Source organism: Ischnura elegans, chromosome 3 (assembly GCF_921293095.1).
Source record: "Ischnura elegans chromosome 3, ioIscEleg1.1, whole genome shotgun sequence".
In the NCBI taxonomy this organism is placed as follows: Eukaryota; Metazoa; Arthropoda; class Insecta; order Odonata; family Coenagrionidae; genus Ischnura; species Ischnura elegans.
Genome location: NC_060248.1, coordinates 2886793 through 2905896, shown reverse-complemented (window position 1 = coordinate 2905896; position 19104 = coordinate 2886793). Strand labels below are relative to the sequence as shown.

Here is a 19104-nt window from a genome sequence, read left to right as displayed (position 1 = left end):
AATATCCGACGATAAAGGCTCGGAAGCTCTCATATTTTGTATTCTTTGGATGGGGGATACGTTGATTGTAAGATGGTGTTATTGACGGCACCTCATTCATTTATGTAATTTGAAAAATTGTGATGTTTTCTAATGTCCACTATGATTTTATATACAATAACTTCATCTATTTCTTTGTAGGTATCGGAAAATAAGTCGTTTAGGAATGCCTGTGCCTGCATTAAAAGGTGAATTCAACTTTTGCTTGCTGCTTGGAGAATTCTATGAATATCTTTTGTGCCGAAATAATGTTATTTTCAACGTGAGATTTCCCATTAATCTACTGCTGGTAATCACAGTGTCAGTGATTGTAACGCACAAAGTTTGACAAGGTTGGAAAGTATCGGTCTAGAGTTGTTATTATCAGTGCTCCATTGTGACTGAATTGTAAACAGCATTATTAAGCTATCAATAAATGTCTGACAGTAATGCAAAAATCATCAGTGACATGTTCAACTGCATCATTCACCGTAGTTATGACATTTCACAATCAAGCTATCAAGATCAAAGCTGGGTGTGATGTTTGTTTCTCTAGTTTATCAACCAATTCAACGAATAGCAGTGAGAAAGTCACCTGCACCGCTTACATGGGCTGATACAGTGAATCAATAATAGCTTTCATCGTAACGAGCTCTATATTGTTTTTTGTACGCGATGAATATAAGAATGGTAGTTACTTCAAGTTTTTTATTATTGTATATGCCTATTTCCCATTATTGTTAACGGTGTGAGCTTCTATATCGTTCATAGATTTTTCCTTAATAGGGTGGTTTCCTATTATTTTTTTATAGCCTAAATCGAAATATTGCTACTCCTGGATTACGTATTTCACGCTTTTAGATTTTTAAATGATGATATCTATTTTTCGCGATTAAATAAAAAGTGAAAAATTTCAAGCGCGCGAAAACGCGACGGCTATGTATGAATGCCGGGAAAACTCCGTGTGACGTCGTTCTGGTTCCCGCTGCCGCAAATGAGGTGACCTTGGGACGAGGCTCTGAGCGCTGATATGACGCAGGATGCTAGCAGGTTGCTGAGTACCCTGCTAGCTGGTAGCACTTTGATTAAATAAGGATTATTAATACCTTATCAAACGAAGAAAACTTTCCGACCTTTGCCAGTTTTAATAGGTGATTATTAACACATGTTTCCCTTAACTCTGTGCCTCATGCATGCATTGGTGATCTCAGCAAATCTGGCCTTTTTCAAATGAGGATAAAAACTGACCATTGCCATTCGTCTAAACCGGTATTTCTAAAACCAAATAATTTGTATATTATGAATACACTAATGGTGGGTAAGGAATCGCAATGAATGCCTTTCGTTTTCTTTGATGAAGGAAACTACCCTCTTACTGAAATATGTTGTAGCTTGTGCGTGTGTTGGCAGTGGAAACGATTCGTGATCTCACATGCAAATTGTGTGCAGACTGTTTTGCTGCGAATTCATATTCGTGGAACCAAGGAAATGGTGAAAGTATGTCATATTATTACGAAATAAAAGTTTCTTTTAACAATAACTCCATGTCTTGTGTTTCTTTAACAGTCCATTGCTTATCATAGATAACGGCCTAAGTTTTTTTTTCATTATCATAGAAAGTGCTTTTCTTGTGCTCTCTGAACTGGCATAAGCTTTCCAAACGCCACTATTTACACGAAAAGAATGGAGAGCAACTGATTATTTGTTATTTCACAGGAGTTAAGTGATTCTATCTGTGATTACGGCTCTCCAGATTTCAGCATTTTCAGCTGGAAGAGAATCAGACCACCGTAGGACGGACAGGACTACCTTCTCCGCTAATGCGTCATTGCCAAATTAAACAGCGCGGCTCATAAGCATAACAAGGCATTGCCAGAAGCAGTCCACCGCTGGGCTAACAGCGCACTAATATGTGATTCAAGCGTGCCTACTCAACCCATAAGTGAGTCCATTGATGATTTTTAAGGTGATCATTTAATGGTATATGGTTCATATTTCACTTCACTATTTGCCGGCCTCGGTGGCGGTGGGGTAAAGTCCTCGCCTGCCAAACCGTAGGTCGTGGGTTCGAATCCCGCCTGGGTAGGTGATCCCTATCCAGGGCATGGATGTTTGTGTTGTACTTTGTTAATATTGGAAACCCTCGTTGTAAAAGGCCGTTATGTGCTGTTTACGGGGGATGTGATAAATAAATAAATAAATAAATAATCTCACCAAAAAGAGTCGCTTATGGCATCACAACTCTGTTGAACTCCCTTGTTACAAAGGTAGGGGCTAGCGACCCTGTTGAAATCTCTATCGTAACAGGCTCAACTTTGTGGAGGTTCATTCTAATAAATAAAAGCGAACAAACTATGTATAAATCCACCAATTTATTTTTGTGGTACTACTAGTTTCGACGCAGCGGCGTCATCATCAGGTACAAAGGCTATAAAGAAACAAACATCCTTATATATCATGTGGTATCTTCCACCTACCTTCTTCCTCCCGATACCACATGATATATAAGGATGTTTGTTTCTTTATAGCCTTTGTACCTGATGATGACGCCGCTGCGTCGAAACTAGTAGTACCACAAAAATAAATTGGTGGATTTATACATAGTTTGTTCGCTTTTATTTATTAGACCCTGTTGAAACTTACACATATTATAGTCGATGCATCTAAAGACGTGTTGGTGTATAATTCCTTAGGTCAACACCAGCTATTTCTCCCAGTAAACCTTTGACATAGATACTTTCCAAAGAATCCTTGAATATCTACAAGTGTGTCAAGTAATAAGTGTTTTTACCCAAGCATAAAACTTGATGGACATGGATTAAACGGAGTGGCACTTGGTTAGAAAATGCACCGAAGCATGGATCATCACAATAAATCGTGAAAGAGTCATTCGTGCATAATTAAAGTGATCGTAATCCTCATATATTACAAGTTTCCTTTACGTCACGATTTTCTGCCAACCTATAGCAATAATTTGTCATAACAAATTCCATGAGGGTCATGTCATCAATTTCAGGTATACTATTCGAACAAGAAGCGACTTTACCATCCATTTGTCTGATAACTGAAATATATGAGGTAAAGATATGCTTATATTTTATCATTCTGATATCGCATTATTAATATCCCACGTCATAAGTAAATTAAATATTTAATTTAAATAAACAACAAAATAACGATTTCTGTACCTGAAGATGTCGCCTCTGTGACGAAACCAGTCGTCTTAAATAAATTGTGTGAAAAAGTACCACACATTTTTATTGTTTAGAAATGGATTTTCACAAAGTTATGCCTGAAACAATTGAGTGGGCTGCACAGAATCATTCATATCAAGAAATGAGAGAAATGTCTCAAAACTACAATTATTCGACGATGCAGGCAAACAGAGAAGACAAAAAATGGCACTCACCTCTCATTCGGCTCCATTGTCCACAGCAAAGCTTCCTCCCCCCCGTTGCGTGCGCAGTCGTCCACTTCAACTGCAATTAAGCTGCTCCAGTGCGCAAAGAAGGCAAAATGCGCATCCGTCAGGTGCTTCAAGGCAGGGGGCACCAGCAGTCGCAGCGGGTGATCGTGGGTGAGAGCCTCCACACCATCTGTACCACTGCAATGAGGGCACTTCAATCGCAAATTCCACCACACACAGTGATCGATACGCGCAGCGATTATTGTTGCGGGAACCTAGACGGACTGTTAAGTGTCCGAGAAAGCATGAAGTCGATTGACCATACCCTCTATAAAGGCATTTGATGAGAACTCTGCTAAGAAGTTGTGCAATCAAATTACACACATTAAACTCCATAAAATAGCTATGCAAGTGAATGAGCATTTTGCAAGGCAGCAAAGGGAATTGCGTTCAGAGTGAAGCTCTCTGAAGGTACATAGGTCTTTTCTCACAAGCTCACCTCACGAGTGACACCAGACTAAAGTTATCAACGTAATTTGATGAAAATATTCATCTATGCGTGCCCAGCCTTGTGCTTGGATCACTTCATGCTCCATTCGGAGTCCTTAGAGAAAATTTGGTGTCTTCTACTTGATTTTGAATAAGCAGTGTAAAATCATTACATATTATGAAATGCACTCCACTGCATTGGTATCTTTCAGAATCCCTTTTAGATTCGCGGAGAATTTGGCGCAAAATAAGGAGTGCACACTTAATTTCGTGCAAAAAAGTAGAACAGAAATTTTCCTGACACAGCCTACTCCCAATTATCCGAGGCTGTGGCTCATCCGAGTTATGCGGCTCATCCGCGCAAGAGTTCACGCTCCTTCGAAGTCTTCCGAGATCTCTTTATAAAAAATAATAAAATTGGAAGTGAAAGCATCAGGATATTTACATTTTCACGTAAGGCTACACTGGGATTATCATTTCCATTAAAATCCCCTTCGTAAAATGAAATTATTTTACATAATTGCTCACAAGGAATGTTTTTGAAGTGCACTTGGACGTCTGCTATCGCATTGCTGACGACAATCAATGGCAGGAAAAAATAAAATTAATTGATTTTAGAAGATTCTTCAATGGTTAAGGAATCATGATTTAAGAGAAGAATTACCTACAATCTTTATTATTGCCCCAGACTCTCATAGCTCCAAAGCAACTTATTTTAGGAATTATCCCTTGAACGAGGAAGAAGTGTACGCCGTGACACATCCCACATGCAGCTAACGTTACGGGCCTTGAGGTGGGGCTGGTCAATGCGGAAAAGGAAGTCAAAATTCACTCCACAGTCAAATGCCCAATTGCTTGTGCAACATAGGGGTTGAATTTCGACACATAAATAAGCGTGTGAGAATTCAATGGTCATGCAACATCCTCTGGACCTCGTGATAGGTTTTTCGAAGTTTCAAGATCAGAAAAATGTCCTCAGAGTGTGTGCAGCATTTAATCATCCGTCACTGACAATGAGACTTGATCCATGGAACTTATGATTCGTTGCATGATAAGTTACCCACTACACCATTGGAACGATTGTGGCCCGAGGCAGTCTCAATGCCCAATATGTCGGCTGTGTCCACAGTCATCCCGAGGAGAGTAGTAAACTCCATGCTAGGTGAGTCGTGGCCGAAGCACATTCTGAGGGTATGGGGAAGAATTCGTAGCTGGACCTCTGGCACATTGTCATAATGCAGTGGATATGATTATTTCCCCAGTATAAGGGGGCATGTAGCTTTTAAAATTCCAGGTTTTATAAGAGCAATACGAGTGCAAAATTTTGGAAGACAAGTACTTCTAGAACAGGCGCCAGTCCTACAGACGCCAATGGGCTTTAATTTATTCCGTCACTGTACCATTTACCATGATTGATTTTAGCTTGATTAATTTGGTTAATGTGCTCATTCTTTAGAAGAAGCCAAACCTTTTGTTCTTAATGTTGCCCGAGTTGTTACACTTGGAGTGCAGATGTACTACTTCAGAACATAAATTTCATAATTCATGGGTGAACCACTTAATCCTTGGCTTTTTACCAATATTTTTGGGTATTTATTTTTTTTGGGAAGCAGTGTTCAGAGAGCAATATGAAGTTTTCAAAAAAACTTGTGAAATTATTGGCAGGAGAAACATTTCCAGAGTATATGTGGGTCTTCAGATAAGGCTTTTAGTGATAGTATTTCTTTAACCCACATATGGATTTGCTGCGCCTTAGCGGCGCTAGTGGTTTTAAAAGTGGTGTAAAAATTTTCCATTCCAATGGATCATTTTGAAATTTTCAGTAGTCTATTTTTTCTACTTTCTTCGTCCACATATAAAATGTTGTTAGCATAGTGTCAATAGTTTACATTTTATTGGCCTCTAATGAAAAAAGTTACGTCGTTGTATTTACGGCGCCGCAGCGGCGCTCAGTATTTCCTCGTCGCTACGTCGGTGACTGCGCTCTCAATGTTAATGTCATAGCATATATGTTTCGTATGAAATGTAATAATGTATTTATAATCATATTATTTATTTTTCTAAACATTATAAACAAAATGAAATTGTTTAAAAGAAGGAAAATATTACCATACCAATTTTGCTTTCCATTTTAGCTAAGAATCAAAATAATTGCCTCATTATAATGTTCATTGACAAAACTTCATCTTTTTACAAGAATTATTCATAAAAACTTATGACTAATCAAAGTTGTTTTTTCATGGGCCTCCGACTTAGTTTTGCTTGTGCCGAGAATTTCCTCGTCGCTACGTCCGGGACTGCGCCCTCAACGCTAATGTCAAAGCAATTATGTTTTATATGAAATGCCATAATATATTTACAATCCTATTATTTAAACTTATAAACCAAGTGAAATTGTTTGAAAAAAGGAAAATATTACATTACCAATTGTGCTTTCTCTTTTAGCTAAGAATCATTACGTTTGCCTCGTTATAATGTTCATTGACAAAACTTCATCTTTTCGCAAGAGTTATTCATAGAAACACATGGCTAGCCAAGGTTGTTTTTTCCATGGCTTCCGACTTAGTTTGGCTTGGGCACCTTCTCCGCTCCGCGTCCACGTACCTGCCGTGGTGATAGTCACCTTTTGGTAAATCCTAGGGTGACTCTGTTTATAATTACTCCAGGCAGCAATTCTAAGAAAAATTTAACACAATGCATTATCCGAATTCGTAGAGTAATGCTTCCTCACCGTTGTGTGAATATTTCTCGCTGACCGAGTCACTGTAACTTGCCAGGAGGATCAGAAGTTTCACTGACTACCGTGAAGAACACATCGCTCAGTTATTGCTATATGTCTTGTACCTTTCATTCAAAAAAAATCCCTTTGCGGCTACGATAGTCTATACAAAATTGCTGGCGTTTATATAGTTACAGATGACATGACAGTTTACCATTGGGATGAAATCAAGATAACTACCCAACTAATTGTGTGATAGAAAAAAATTTCTCTTTCCTGACGATGAGTTTAGAATTTACATGGTAAAAATCGTTTCATTATGAATAGGTGAAAAGACAATTTACCGTGAGGTGAAAATTTGTGAACATATTTCTCGTTCCTTTGTGTACCTAAATGCACAGATATTTTATGCATTGGGGGTGTTACTAACGTAAAGGGGAGAGTGAGGAGGAGAAAGGAGAAGGAATGCCAGGTAGGTTGATTTTAGGTGAAGGGGTGGTAGTGTGTCGACTGCCAAGGATCGGGGAATACCCAGATCGTTAGGACAGGTAGGAGTAGAAAATCCTTATCGCAAAAAAGGTTGGGAGTGCAAGGAGACAATTAGATATAAAAGCCTGCTTTTTCTTCATCCTTCCAACGCTGCATGAGGGACAGGGAACAAAAGCCTTGTCAAAACGCCCCGCAGTGGCCCTCCCTTTATTCCAAGAATGTGCAGCTCGGGTGGGTCATTAGGGTGGAGAGAAGTTCAATCAAGTTTTGAGGGAGGGGGGAAGAAGGTGGTGAATGACGAATAAAGGAGCTTAGTGGGAAGGCATGGATAGTGTCAATGTTTGGGTCAGTGAAACGCTACGGAAAGAAAATGTAAGGGAAGTCCTTCCAAAGTGATGGTATTTTTGTCACTCCAGAACATTCCTCCTTCAGTTTCTCACGCAGAGCTGGACGAAAGAAAAAAGGCAGCTGCTCCTTCTCCCCTACCACCAATAACCCATACTTCTAAGAAGTTATTTATTTGGATTTCCCACCTATCCAGGAGTAAAACCTAATTTGATGCACTCCCAAGCAAAACATTTACCCGTCCATATCCAAGGAAACCTTTCCCTTGGGCTACACGTCCGCAGTGGGGAAATCGGGCTCCGTGGTTGGAAAAGAGTAATGAAGAATGCTGACTCTTCTAGCTCCACCTCCAAAGCATCGTTGGGTTCTTCGACATGCCGCTTATTATCCCATATTATTTATATTTCAAAACCCAAAAGACTTGATTTTTTTAATTGCAGGATGTAAGCTCCCAGAATATTCATAAGATTTGTCTTGATCGCCAGAATCTTGTAAAAATCACGAAAGAACACTCGTCTCTTAACACTTAACCTACAGCTGTTCCGTTATTAACGTGTAATAACTTATCCTTCTATATACACTGCAAAGATATAACATATGGGTGGACGCAGTGAAGCAAAATTATGTCACATGGGCATAAACGAATTTTATTCGGTCATCATTTTAGCATATAGATACATACAATTATAAACAATATAAACATTAAAAAGCAGAGTTTGTCGAGCTGTGCATATAATATATATATTTCAAACAACCATTACACACGAAATTAAAACTTTCATTTGAAAATAACAAAAAAAGGGAACTGAAATAAAGAGCATTACGGCAAGAAATGAAAAAGAATGCAGCGTTCAAGATTTTTAGTTATAACTTCAACAATAAGGCTTTATATCTAGCAAAACACGGTAAGAAATAAAGATAATAGATGTATATACCATTATCAATCAGAAAAGTTGTAAATTTAGGCTAACTTTGAAAGATAATAGCATAAAATGACGCGGCGCCGCTGCGGCGCCGAAAATCCAACGACGTAACTAATTTTGTAAATCCATATGTGGGTTAAGGCCCATACAGTTATGTGAAAAATGGTTTCAGCTAACGAGTTTATCTTTGCTTTCCATTGACTTTACGCAGCAGCCACATTTACACGCGTCACTATCAGCTGACATCTTGAAAACAATTTGCTCAAGAATATGCGTATAGATAATAACACATTTTTTGATTTACAATAATTATGAACATTACAAGAAATTAACACTTTCAACGTGGTGGTAATTTTTTTAAGTTTTGCCGGTGACTGAATTTTAATTCTTTGGTTTTAGATGGTTTTGGTCTCATTTTGAATAGATTGTTCATTGGAAGTTACGAAAAAAATTTTTTTTATGAAAAATCGCAATTTCAAAATTTGACGACGATCATCGTCCGACGTCACCGGATAGCATTGCAGTAGTGTAATGCGTGGTTGCATAATCGAGCCCATTTTTCCGATGACTTTTTCTTTTTACCGTATGCCATGTTCTGTATGTAATCTGACATGTCAATTGAATATAAATTGATCCGTGCCGTAAATATTAATTAGCAAGAACGTTGATGGCTGTGTAATATTCGAATTTCTTAGTCGTTGATAGAGAATTATGTGGCATAACCTCTTCTATTTCAACTTTTTGAATTTCTACTTGAAAGATCCGACGAGGAATATATCTTTCAAATGAAAGACGAGGTGGGAATTTAAAACAAATAAAGATGTAAATTTCATATATTTAAATTAACACTAAGAGGACGGGAGTTTCGCCCCACCTATAAGGACGGCTAGTGTTCATTTGATCACAAATTCCTTTTATCGAATTCAATGCCGTTTTTCTACCCATTGACGGTGTTATTGTAATATTGTTCAAATCCATTCTTTAAAAACTTATCTTAGCATTAACAATGGTATTTCTGTTGAAAACAATACGTAATTATTATTTCTGAAAATAATGAGTTATATTATGTTCAGTTGTCATGAGTCTCAAAGTAAATTCGCCCAAATTTCAAAATTATATTGTTTTAAATGAAAAAAAGGACCTGCTCTAACCATTTATCTATGTATAAAAAATGATTTTTCATTCGTTGAAACTAAAATGTATAAAATATTTCGAAGCATAATTTTTCAGACACGTTTTTATTTTTTCGGCGCAATTTCCGGGAAATATATTTTCGCGTTGAAACAAACAAAGGAGGAGTAATACGGAGAAGGAGACGACATTTCGAGTGGATACAAAAATTGGGTTTAGACGACAACTTCCGAAGTGCTAATCACCCGAACCCGACCTGGGTGCTGATCCCTATCTTCTAATGCTAAGCGCTAATGCTTCTTACCCGTTCCAGGAGGGAATACCAAAGTTAGGAAACAATAGAATTTTACATCTTTCGCTCTTCCTCTGCACTCCCTAAAGGAAACAACAGTTTTCACCAGGTACATGGTGGGGGGACTGAAAACCAGGCAAAATAAAAAATATTTTGAAATTATTATCATTTAATACTTAAATTTTACATAACATTTAATAATGGAGTAAGTATAAATGTAATATTTAATACATAAAATCATGGAGAGGACTAACATTGAACATTTCTATGAAATGCTTCAAAGCATGGCTTCAAGCACAGGGGTGGGCATCCCTCACAGGCGGGGCAAAAATATGCCGAATCCTTCCTGAACCCTCTAGACTTACAGAACGTGCAGCGTCGTTGAGGGACACGTTTTCGTTTTTGGTCGATGTCATGTGTCTCCGGAAAGTGCTTAGACAATCCAAGGACCCTGGGGGTTAGGCTGGGAGAGGAACGAGGAATAGGTTCGGAATATGACGGACTGAGGAGTGTTCTAATTACAGATAAGCGGCAATCATAGAGAGGAAATTTAGGGTGGGTTTTACGGAATAGGAAAAAGCTATTCACTAAAACGAGGTGAAGTATGTGGATGCCCAGTTTTTTATACCACTTCAGTGTCTTGCGCTCAATGGGATAATATGACATCATTTGATCATGGAGATCGATGCCACTCATTGACTCGTAGTACTGAGCAATGGCCTCCGGTTTGGAAGTGACGCCACCTCCTTGCCGGCGACGGACATCGATCAGCTCACTCCCAAATTTAGAGCTGATCATCAGTACATCCCGCTTATCCTTCCACTTCATCACGCAGACACCTTCGGAACTGAATGCATCCACTACTTCACCACGTTTTCGTTTTTTAGAAAGAACGTGAGGTGGATTCCCCTTCCGATTAGATCTAAGAGTTCCCGTACAATAGGTACTCCGCTCAAGCAAGCGGTGGGTCAAGTCAACACTGTTGTAATAGTTAGCCATGAAGAGGGATCGCCCAGAATCTAATCTCCCCTCCATCAATTTCCATACAACATTGTCAACATGACCCGGCCCGCCCACATCAGAATCGGAGGACCCAGTGTAAACGAGAAATCTTAGAACTAATCCGGAAGGTTCAGTGAGCATGTAAAGTTTAATCCCATACCTATGTCGCTTACCTTTCATATAAATAGGAAAGATAAGACGACTTCTCCAGAGAACCATGGATTCATCTATGCACAGTCTTTGAGTCGGGGTCACAATATCGTCCATTGTTCTATGGAAAATGTCAATAAGGGCCTTATTTTGTAGAGTCGATCAGACGGTTGCGGCTCATCACAACCAGGATTACTCGCAAAATGCAGAGCTTGCATGATCGCAGCGAACCTGTCCCTGCTAATGCATTTCCTAAAGCAAGGATAATTGAAAAGGGGGTCTACACTCCAATAATCTGATATTCTACTCAATGGGCATGTGCCCATGTGGTAGAGAACCCCTAAAAACGTTAAAAATTCCACCGATGTGAGCGGCTTCCACTTCGTTATTCTTGCTCTGGGAAATACATTAGCAGAAATTAAAACGTCTGCTTGTCTATTTGTCTCCGTCACTATCAAGTCCACCATGTCATCTGTCATGAGGAGGTCAAAATACGTACGGGGATCGTCTCCTGAGTCTTGGGTATTGAGGCCAGGGGTGTCAGTGAAGGGGAATTGTGGGTGGGTTGGTCTTTTGTCCGTCCAAGTGTACGTCCTTGTCGCAGTTCTCGTCGTAAGGGGAGGGGACTGAGAGCCTAGAGGGCCAGGAGGGGAAGGAGAAGCATATGTTGAGGGATCACCCACCCTGCCTTCTTCTTCATCCTCCGAGGATCCCCACTCCGTTTCCCCGAAGGAGGAATCTTCACTTTCTTCATCCATTGAAAGAAGTTCCGCCATCTCCTCTGCAGAAAGCACCCTCCCGAATCTTCTTTCTTCCTCCCTTCTCTTCCTTTTTGGGGGTGGAAATGACCGCGAGGCCGATGGCTGCGGACTTGGGGGACGAGAAGGGGTGTCAGGGGGTTGGCGGCTTTCACCAGAACTCGAAGGGCTGGGGCTACTGCTGGAGGTTGGAAGGGGCAGTTTTGAGGGCAGTTGGGTGGTTTTCTTGGGGCTTTTGACACCCCGCTTACCTTTCTTCGGGACCCCTTTCCCCGGTAGTCCCTTCCCTTTGCGGTCCATTCCTCCGTGTTACCCCCGCGTTTCCTTTCTGAAAACAAGAATGTTTACAAGTACGTGTTTATATGAATGTATAACAAGAAAAAACATCGCATAGCACTGAAATAATTGAGTAATGTTTATGATATCACGTACCTTACTGCCAAAGCACTTGGATCGGTAGTTAGCAGGAAATTTTTGTAAAATTTCGCTTCCACTTGTTTGCTATATACAGGAGAAAAAGAAACAATATCAGCAGACAGAATTGAAGCAAATCAATAATAGTACTTTTAATAAAATTACAATAACAACAAGCGCAAATGATGATAAATATTTATCGAATGTCATAAAGGAAATATTCAAGTTACAAGTGACTGGAGTAAAATACTGCAAATTATCACCTATTGAAGACAAACTACAGTAGACTCTCGTTATTACGAAGTTCGCGGGACCGAAAAAACCGGAGGTTCGTAATAACGAAGTTCGTATCAAGGTTTCTTTTAGAAATCATCGGGGGAAAAAACCGTATTAAATAATCAGGATTAAATTACGCGGAAATTTGTTTAAACAGGAAAATTCATTCCAGTTTCTCAGCAGAAGAAAGCGCCACGACGCAATCGAGGGTTGATATCTTCCCGAATACAGTAAGTCCGATATACGCACTGGTTGCGTTCCAAGACCTTGTTCCCTAAGTTGATAAACCTACAGAACGGCCGCTGAGAGTTGTCCGATGACACAGAATGAATTAGGTCAGGGTAGGGGCAGGGTTGCCAGCTAGGGAAACGCCTACAAAGGGTTCCACGAAGAAAGGATGCGGAAGGGACGCCGCGCGTGATGGACCCAGAGGAAGAATCACTTGTTTTGGTGATTCGAAGAAAGGAATTTTTTGATGATCAGCCATATTTCGGGGCGCCTTATGCAGTTGATAACGTTGAGAGACAAGGCGAGGGTGCGTTTGGAGGACAGCGATTGACTGTAAACCGTGCTGGCGGAGGGTTATCCGCCCCTCCTATTGTGCCGTCATCGGGCTACTGTCGCCGGTCGGATTGTATGAAATTGCATCATGAGAAATACGGTCATCCTACAAAATGCAACACTGAATCACAATCGTGCTCTAGCTCACGATATTAAGAACTGATCTAGCTGGGCGTGCGACGCAGCCGGAGCCGAAAAATAACACTACTCGCGGAGAGGATGAACGGGCGAAACGCTGAACAGTTCCTAAATTCACACCGGATTCAATAATACTTTCTTCAGATTGTGCCCAAAGTGAGAGTTCCTCTACGCCAAGCCAAACCGCGAAGCATCGGCCTAATCGAAAGGCACCAAATTCGAAATTTGAAAATTTTGGATGCTCGTATCTCTGAAAATTCGTAAATCGAATGCGCGTAGGAAGAGGACTTACTGTATGTCCAATTTAAGAGTGGTTACGAGTGGGTCACTATGGCTCCACAGGAATGAAACTTATTACATGATGTTGCGTGTACACTGAAGAAAGAGCCATAATTGACGCTCTTGGGTACAGTTCACGAGAAGAACTTAAACGCGGCGCGATTATTATAACTCAGCGTAGTGAATATGCACCTAAATGCCGTTGCTTGTGCGGGGAACTTCGTAATAAAGTTCATTTTATAGCCGCCGGGACCGGGACTGAGGTTCGTAATTTCGTAAAAACGAAAATTTCGCAATAACGTTTCTTTTACTATAGCTAGCATATGCCTTTTCGTCGGGACCAACTATTTGTTTCGTAATAACGAGAACTTCGTAATAACGTTGTTCGTATGAAGGAGTCTACTGTAGTAAAAAAAATGTAAAATATTTGCTAATAGCATATTCCTGGTAAAATTAAATGCAGCAATGTAATTACATGGTCCGGAATGCATTGTAATGCTTAGCCTCAATCCAAACTAGAATAATGAGTATCTGACCAAAACGGAAATTTTTTTCACATAATGTAACAATTTTACTGAACAACGACTTTACTTCTCTGCTTAAAAATACAATTAAAGAAAACAACTTTACATTCACGAAGTTATTTTGTAAACGCAATTTCAAAATTTTATCACAAGCGATATATCTACAAAAAAAAACATTATAAAAAAATAAAAAAAAACACCGATGAAATCGTAATTATGGGTACGAGGAGAATGCGGGGGTGTAAGGGGGGGAGAGTGTGGGGGGGGGGGGGGGGGGGGGGGGGAGGAAATCGCCAATAAAAAAATGCAAAACTTTCAACTAATGATTTTTACCACATACGAAAGTTGTTTTACATTAAATAGGGGTCGGTACACATTAAAACCACAAAAGGAGAGTGATAATTAACAAAAAAAAAAGTGTAACTTACCACCGAAAAGAAACAGCTGTAGGAACCTTCCTGGAGATGAATCGCTCCGGCTACTGGCGATGCACTTGCTCTGAGGGCTAATGAACGACTGACAAGCGAAACGGAAGCACTATGGGTCGGCGTCTCTCGTATATGGCCTTGGAAAGGGAGAGCGGACTTGGACGACGATCGTTGTCCGGCGTCACTGGATAGCAACCGGCGGATGACGATCGTCGTCAGTCAGCGTTGAACGTGTTAAAGGGAAGTTTGGATTATCCGTATTTTCCGATTATTTGAACCGCATCTCCCTCATCTTCATCACGAATTTGCCGCAGTTTTCTTTGAAACCCATAAACTCTTCAAGACCACATGGAGAAACAAGCGCTGTCTCACTCTCTCCCCACTGCATATGAGGACACCGGATTGAGATAAGATAAGACAGGGATGAAGACGCAGCAGCGCGTGCGGAATGGAAGGAGCCCTCACAGGGAGGAATAGGAGACGGATGGACAACCCACAGCAAACTACGATTCCCCCTCAATCACCCTGGTGAGACGCACCAGCGGAGATGAGCAGCACAGGGCAGCAGGAAGGGGCAGCTGGCACAGGCCTTCCTGTGGAAAATCGGCTGGGGCAGGGACGGCAGACGCAACCCCTCCTTCCTCGGCCCCGCCTTCAAGTGGCTGACGAGGTCGTTGCGCAGCATTATCAAGTCACGTAGGGCGTGACGGCTTGCCGAGATCTCGCGCATTGATTCTGCCCTGAAACCAAGAAGAATGCACACATCAAAGCAAGCACAATGCGCACAATCTGCCAAAGGAAGACCTCCCCCAGCCCTGCCATGTCAATCCATCAGACAGACAGCAGGGCATGCCTCCTGACAACTCCTTCTTCTTGGGAAAACTTGCGTTGCATTGGAAGCATTGAGAGAAGAGAGGCTGCTCTAGTACAGGGGGTGAGAGACACCCACTAACGCAACGCAGAGAGTATATTTTTGCCATAGACATTGCGTCCATTAAGGAGCTAACAGACCATCAACACACTCCACAGCAACATTAAGCCAGAAGCAGATGAATGACGGAGGGAACATAGGAAGTGTGCAGTTGGTGAATAAACTCATTGGCCAAGCGTCCTGCCTCCCCACTCAAGCCAAGCAGTCCATACCAAGAGGGCAACATCCACCAACACCACATTCAAACACCCACCCTCATGATGGTCCCCAAATTGACAAAATTTTAGAATTTAGGTTTGCCTTGAGGATTAAAAAAAACTTCCACTGCGATTCAGTATTGAGCTTTCCATTTTATTCAGTCAGGTAAGACAGAAGTATAACAACAACAATGAACATGTTATTTATAGAAACAGCTGAAGCATTAAATTGCAATATCAACTAAGCGGAAACAAGCACAACTTACACTGGGAGGTTTTGCCATGGGAATAAATAGAAGCACAAATGGTAAATAATAAAAACGGATAATTTTGTAAGTCATGCCACAAAACAGAGGAAACAGAGGCAAGTGCATACTGAGTGAACACTAGCAAATATTTTGAACTACCATTAATCAAAACAGAATAAGTGTCAAATAATACAACAAAATGTGTGAATGCTTAGGCCAGACTTGAAACTGCAACGTTACCGCCAATGCCAGAATTTTATCCACCATTTACTGCTGGGTTACCCACTTTCCCAAGTCCCTACATTCTATGCATGCGAATAAAGGATACCTGAACTCTTACCTGAACCTAATGTTAAAAAGCCGCATCACCATTAATAACTACATGTAAAACAATGGCAGCAAAATTACATTGATAAAAAACCTTTAAATAAGTAATAAACAGGAGAAAAAACAGAAAAAAAATTATGACATACATATACCGTATATCTCCGAATATAGTCCCCCCTTTTTTTCCAAAAATGGCCACGGAAAAGTAAGGGGGGGGGACTATAATCGAGTGTAATCCAGTTTAGCATACTAAAGGTGACCATAAAGTAATAAATAACGGCATAATGGCTAATGTTCTCGTAGTCTTTCTATTTGAGTATATTTATGAGGATTATAATCGGAGATATTAGTAAATACTGCCACGTTTTACCGGAAATTAAGACAATTTTTACCACAAATGTTGTACAGATACGATTATTCCGATTCAAATAGCATATCGAATATGCGTTTTCACGGAATCCATCGGGTAGCCGCTAATTTTTCTTGGAAAAGTATTGTTAGAATAATTCAATCGACACTGATCACTTAATGACGCAAAACAGTAAATAATTAAAATGAAAACTAAACACACACTATCTTTACATTAATCGAACACTAGAATTGAATCAATAGTATATGTACCCGTCGCTCATTTAATAACTACACGATTTAAATAATTGCGAAAAATAAACAGATAAAGTGAACCTTTCGTGACGATTTAGCATTTCATTGCGTACGTAGCTACTATACGTCCATGTGCCCGTGCGGTTCGTGTTTACAACCACTGCCTTTACCGCCTTCGCAGGACAAGAATGCGCAATAGGTGATGCATTTGTTTCTGAAAAGGCGAATAATCGACGACTTTAAACCAGAAGCGCCGGCATTACTGCATTTGATCGAAATACAGCGACTCAGCATCGAAAGTGTAATCAATTTATTGAGGAATATCTTCAATTCATCAGGGTAAATAGGATCGATAAATTACGTCGCATAACGTTTCGCAATTATTTCCGCGATATTTTCTTTATTAAAAATAATTTTACGTTCAACAGTGAGGTGATGGATCAAGTAGAAAGATGAGGATCAATCCTGCCGCAGATTAGAGGCCTTCAAAGACGGAGTTTCGATGCCAATTTAAAAATAGCCGTGGCAGAATACGCCGTAAATCATAGTATTTACAGCGCTTGCAAAGCGCTAATACATCGCGGAAGTCATTTCGGGGGTCTCGATGTGGCAGATTCAAAGAATTAGAGGAAAATATCGTCGAATTTGTGCGCAAATGCAGAGCAGAAGCTCTTTGTGTAACTTATGCAATGATTCGCGACGAGGCATTGAAAATTGATATAATTTTTTTTCAGTTTTAATGTTTGTTGGAAAAAGTTTATTTCTTAATTTTATTACTTTAATATTTGTAAGTCCTGTAGTTTAATTGTTTTGCTTAGCAGGCATTTGATAGCAATATTTTTATAATATTTATAATTTATTTAACACAATTTTATTTAGATTTCCTAAATTCTTCAGGTTACTTGGATTTGTGATGACTTGATGGGTGTGTTACACTGGATCTAAGGAAGTTTCAGGGCCAAATGCAATACTGTTTATGGGCTTTAAGTTAAAGCTTATATATTGACATTGTCTGTAATCATTTGGGAATCAAAAATATCAATAATTTGTGAAGGTTTAAAAAATACAATAGCCTTGGATACTTAAAAAAATTTCTCATTTCTTCATTACATCTGGTTAAGGAACTATAAATTACTGATACATGCAATGGATCACAACATGTTTTAGGTATAGTTAGTTTGTTGTGATGGAAAATATGTGAACAGATTTGTTCTTAATCTTCACAGAAAATAATAGTTTTTATCGAATCTAGAATCTTAACTTGCTAACCACAGAAAAATTGCCTTCCTTTACATTTTAAAATTTTTCCCAAAACTGAGGTCTCAAAATTGGGGGGGGGGGACTATATTTGGGGGGGGACTATATTCGGAGATATACGGTAGTCTTGATCACTCAACCTTCCCCACCCCAACACCAAACATTGGACACTGCAGTCACATTTACGTGTCAGCATTTACGATGATAACCATCATAAGTATGGAGTGCATGCACATGAACTAATCATTAAATCATAAATAGATGCAGAATGATAAAGTTGCAGTTATAAAAAAATTTATCCCTATGAGTGCATACATATTCACTCAAAAGCAGAATATTTGTGGAGTGGAGCCAAAAACTACAAAAGGTGTAAAGGATACTAAACTTCCTTGAGAAGAGGTGGTGTCACTAACATTTTCCTCTTTTGAAAATGACTGTACGTGTAACACTGGCGTAAATATAAGAGAACTTATGGATATTTTCATATAAATATACCTGTTTCTGAGTTACTCTTTCATTTTGATGACTCTTTCATTCAGAGGTAAAGAAAAAACAGCTACTCTGCGAAAGATATTGATTGTGATGATTTGATCTTTTTTATAATTTACACCCGGAAGCTAAAAGGCGGTAATAAGTAAAGAATTTTACGACGGTATGTTGAAGCATTTGGATAATTCTTGTGATTACTGTTTCACTCAAAACTGTAAACATTTCATCTAGCAAAATTTTCCTTTCAATGTAATGCTTCGTTTTGAGACAAAAAAATATTCAGAGTCTCTGTTGATAACGTCAGTACATTTCTGGAATCAGCCAGAACAAAATTTACTTACTGTTTTGCCACAATGATAAACTTTTGCCACTATTTCAACAAACCCCATGTGTGGAGGCAAAGATTAATTATCGGTGAATAAAAACTGTGAATTTTGTCATATAAATCTGTCAATTTCGGTTTAAAATTTCAATTTTGTCATAAAAAATAGTTTTGTCATAAAAATTCACTCGTCATAAATATATTCTTTTTTATCCCAAGAACAATAATTTCGACAGTAAAAATGCTTATTAGCATAGTAAATACATTTTTTAATGGTAAAAACCTTGATAAAGAAGGGTCAAAGCAAATGCTAAAGGAAGAAGTTAAGCATTTGTTAGATACACATACCATAAACACTCTTTGCTATATATGTACAGCACACTCCCAA

At 39.4% G+C, this 19104-nt stretch overlaps 2 protein-coding genes across 7 annotated transcripts in view; both read right to left on the bottom strand.

Annotated features, from left to right (window-relative positions):
* The window catches only part of LOC124155333 (DNA replication ATP-dependent helicase/nuclease DNA2), a 98692-nt gene that overhangs the window by 50195 nt on the left and 29393 nt on the right, over window positions 1-19104 (bottom strand). For 4 of the 5 annotated variants that reach the window (XM_046529060.1, XM_046529061.1, XM_046529065.1 and 1 more), the window contains 2 exons: window positions 14882-15082; window positions 3428-3622 (listed from right to left, as the gene is read on the bottom strand). In XM_046529060.1, the coding sequence (XP_046385016.1) occupies window positions 3428-3622; window positions 14882-15082 (396 nt within the window). The remainder of the gene's footprint in view (window positions 1-3427; window positions 3623-14881; window positions 15083-19104) is intronic. The other variant, XM_046529062.1, reaches the window with a different exon arrangement.
* LOC124155335 (piggyBac transposable element-derived protein 4-like) lies at window positions 9827-14875 on the bottom strand. 2 transcript variants are annotated; one of them, XM_046529067.1, is made up of 3 exons: window positions 14343-14875; window positions 12155-12223; window positions 9827-12050 (listed from the first exon to the last, which is right to left on the bottom strand). In XM_046529067.1, exon 3 carries the CDS (start codon window positions 12020-12022, stop codon window positions 11066-11068), a length of 957 nt encoding a protein of 318 aa, XP_046385023.1. In that variant the 5' UTR covers window positions 12023-12050; window positions 12155-12223; window positions 14343-14875; the 3' UTR covers window positions 9827-11065. The 2 variants fall into 2 exon arrangements, with proteins under 2 accessions (XP_046385023.1, XP_046385022.1); XM_046529066.1 differs by lacking the exon at window positions 14343-14875 and having other exon boundaries at window positions 12155-13641.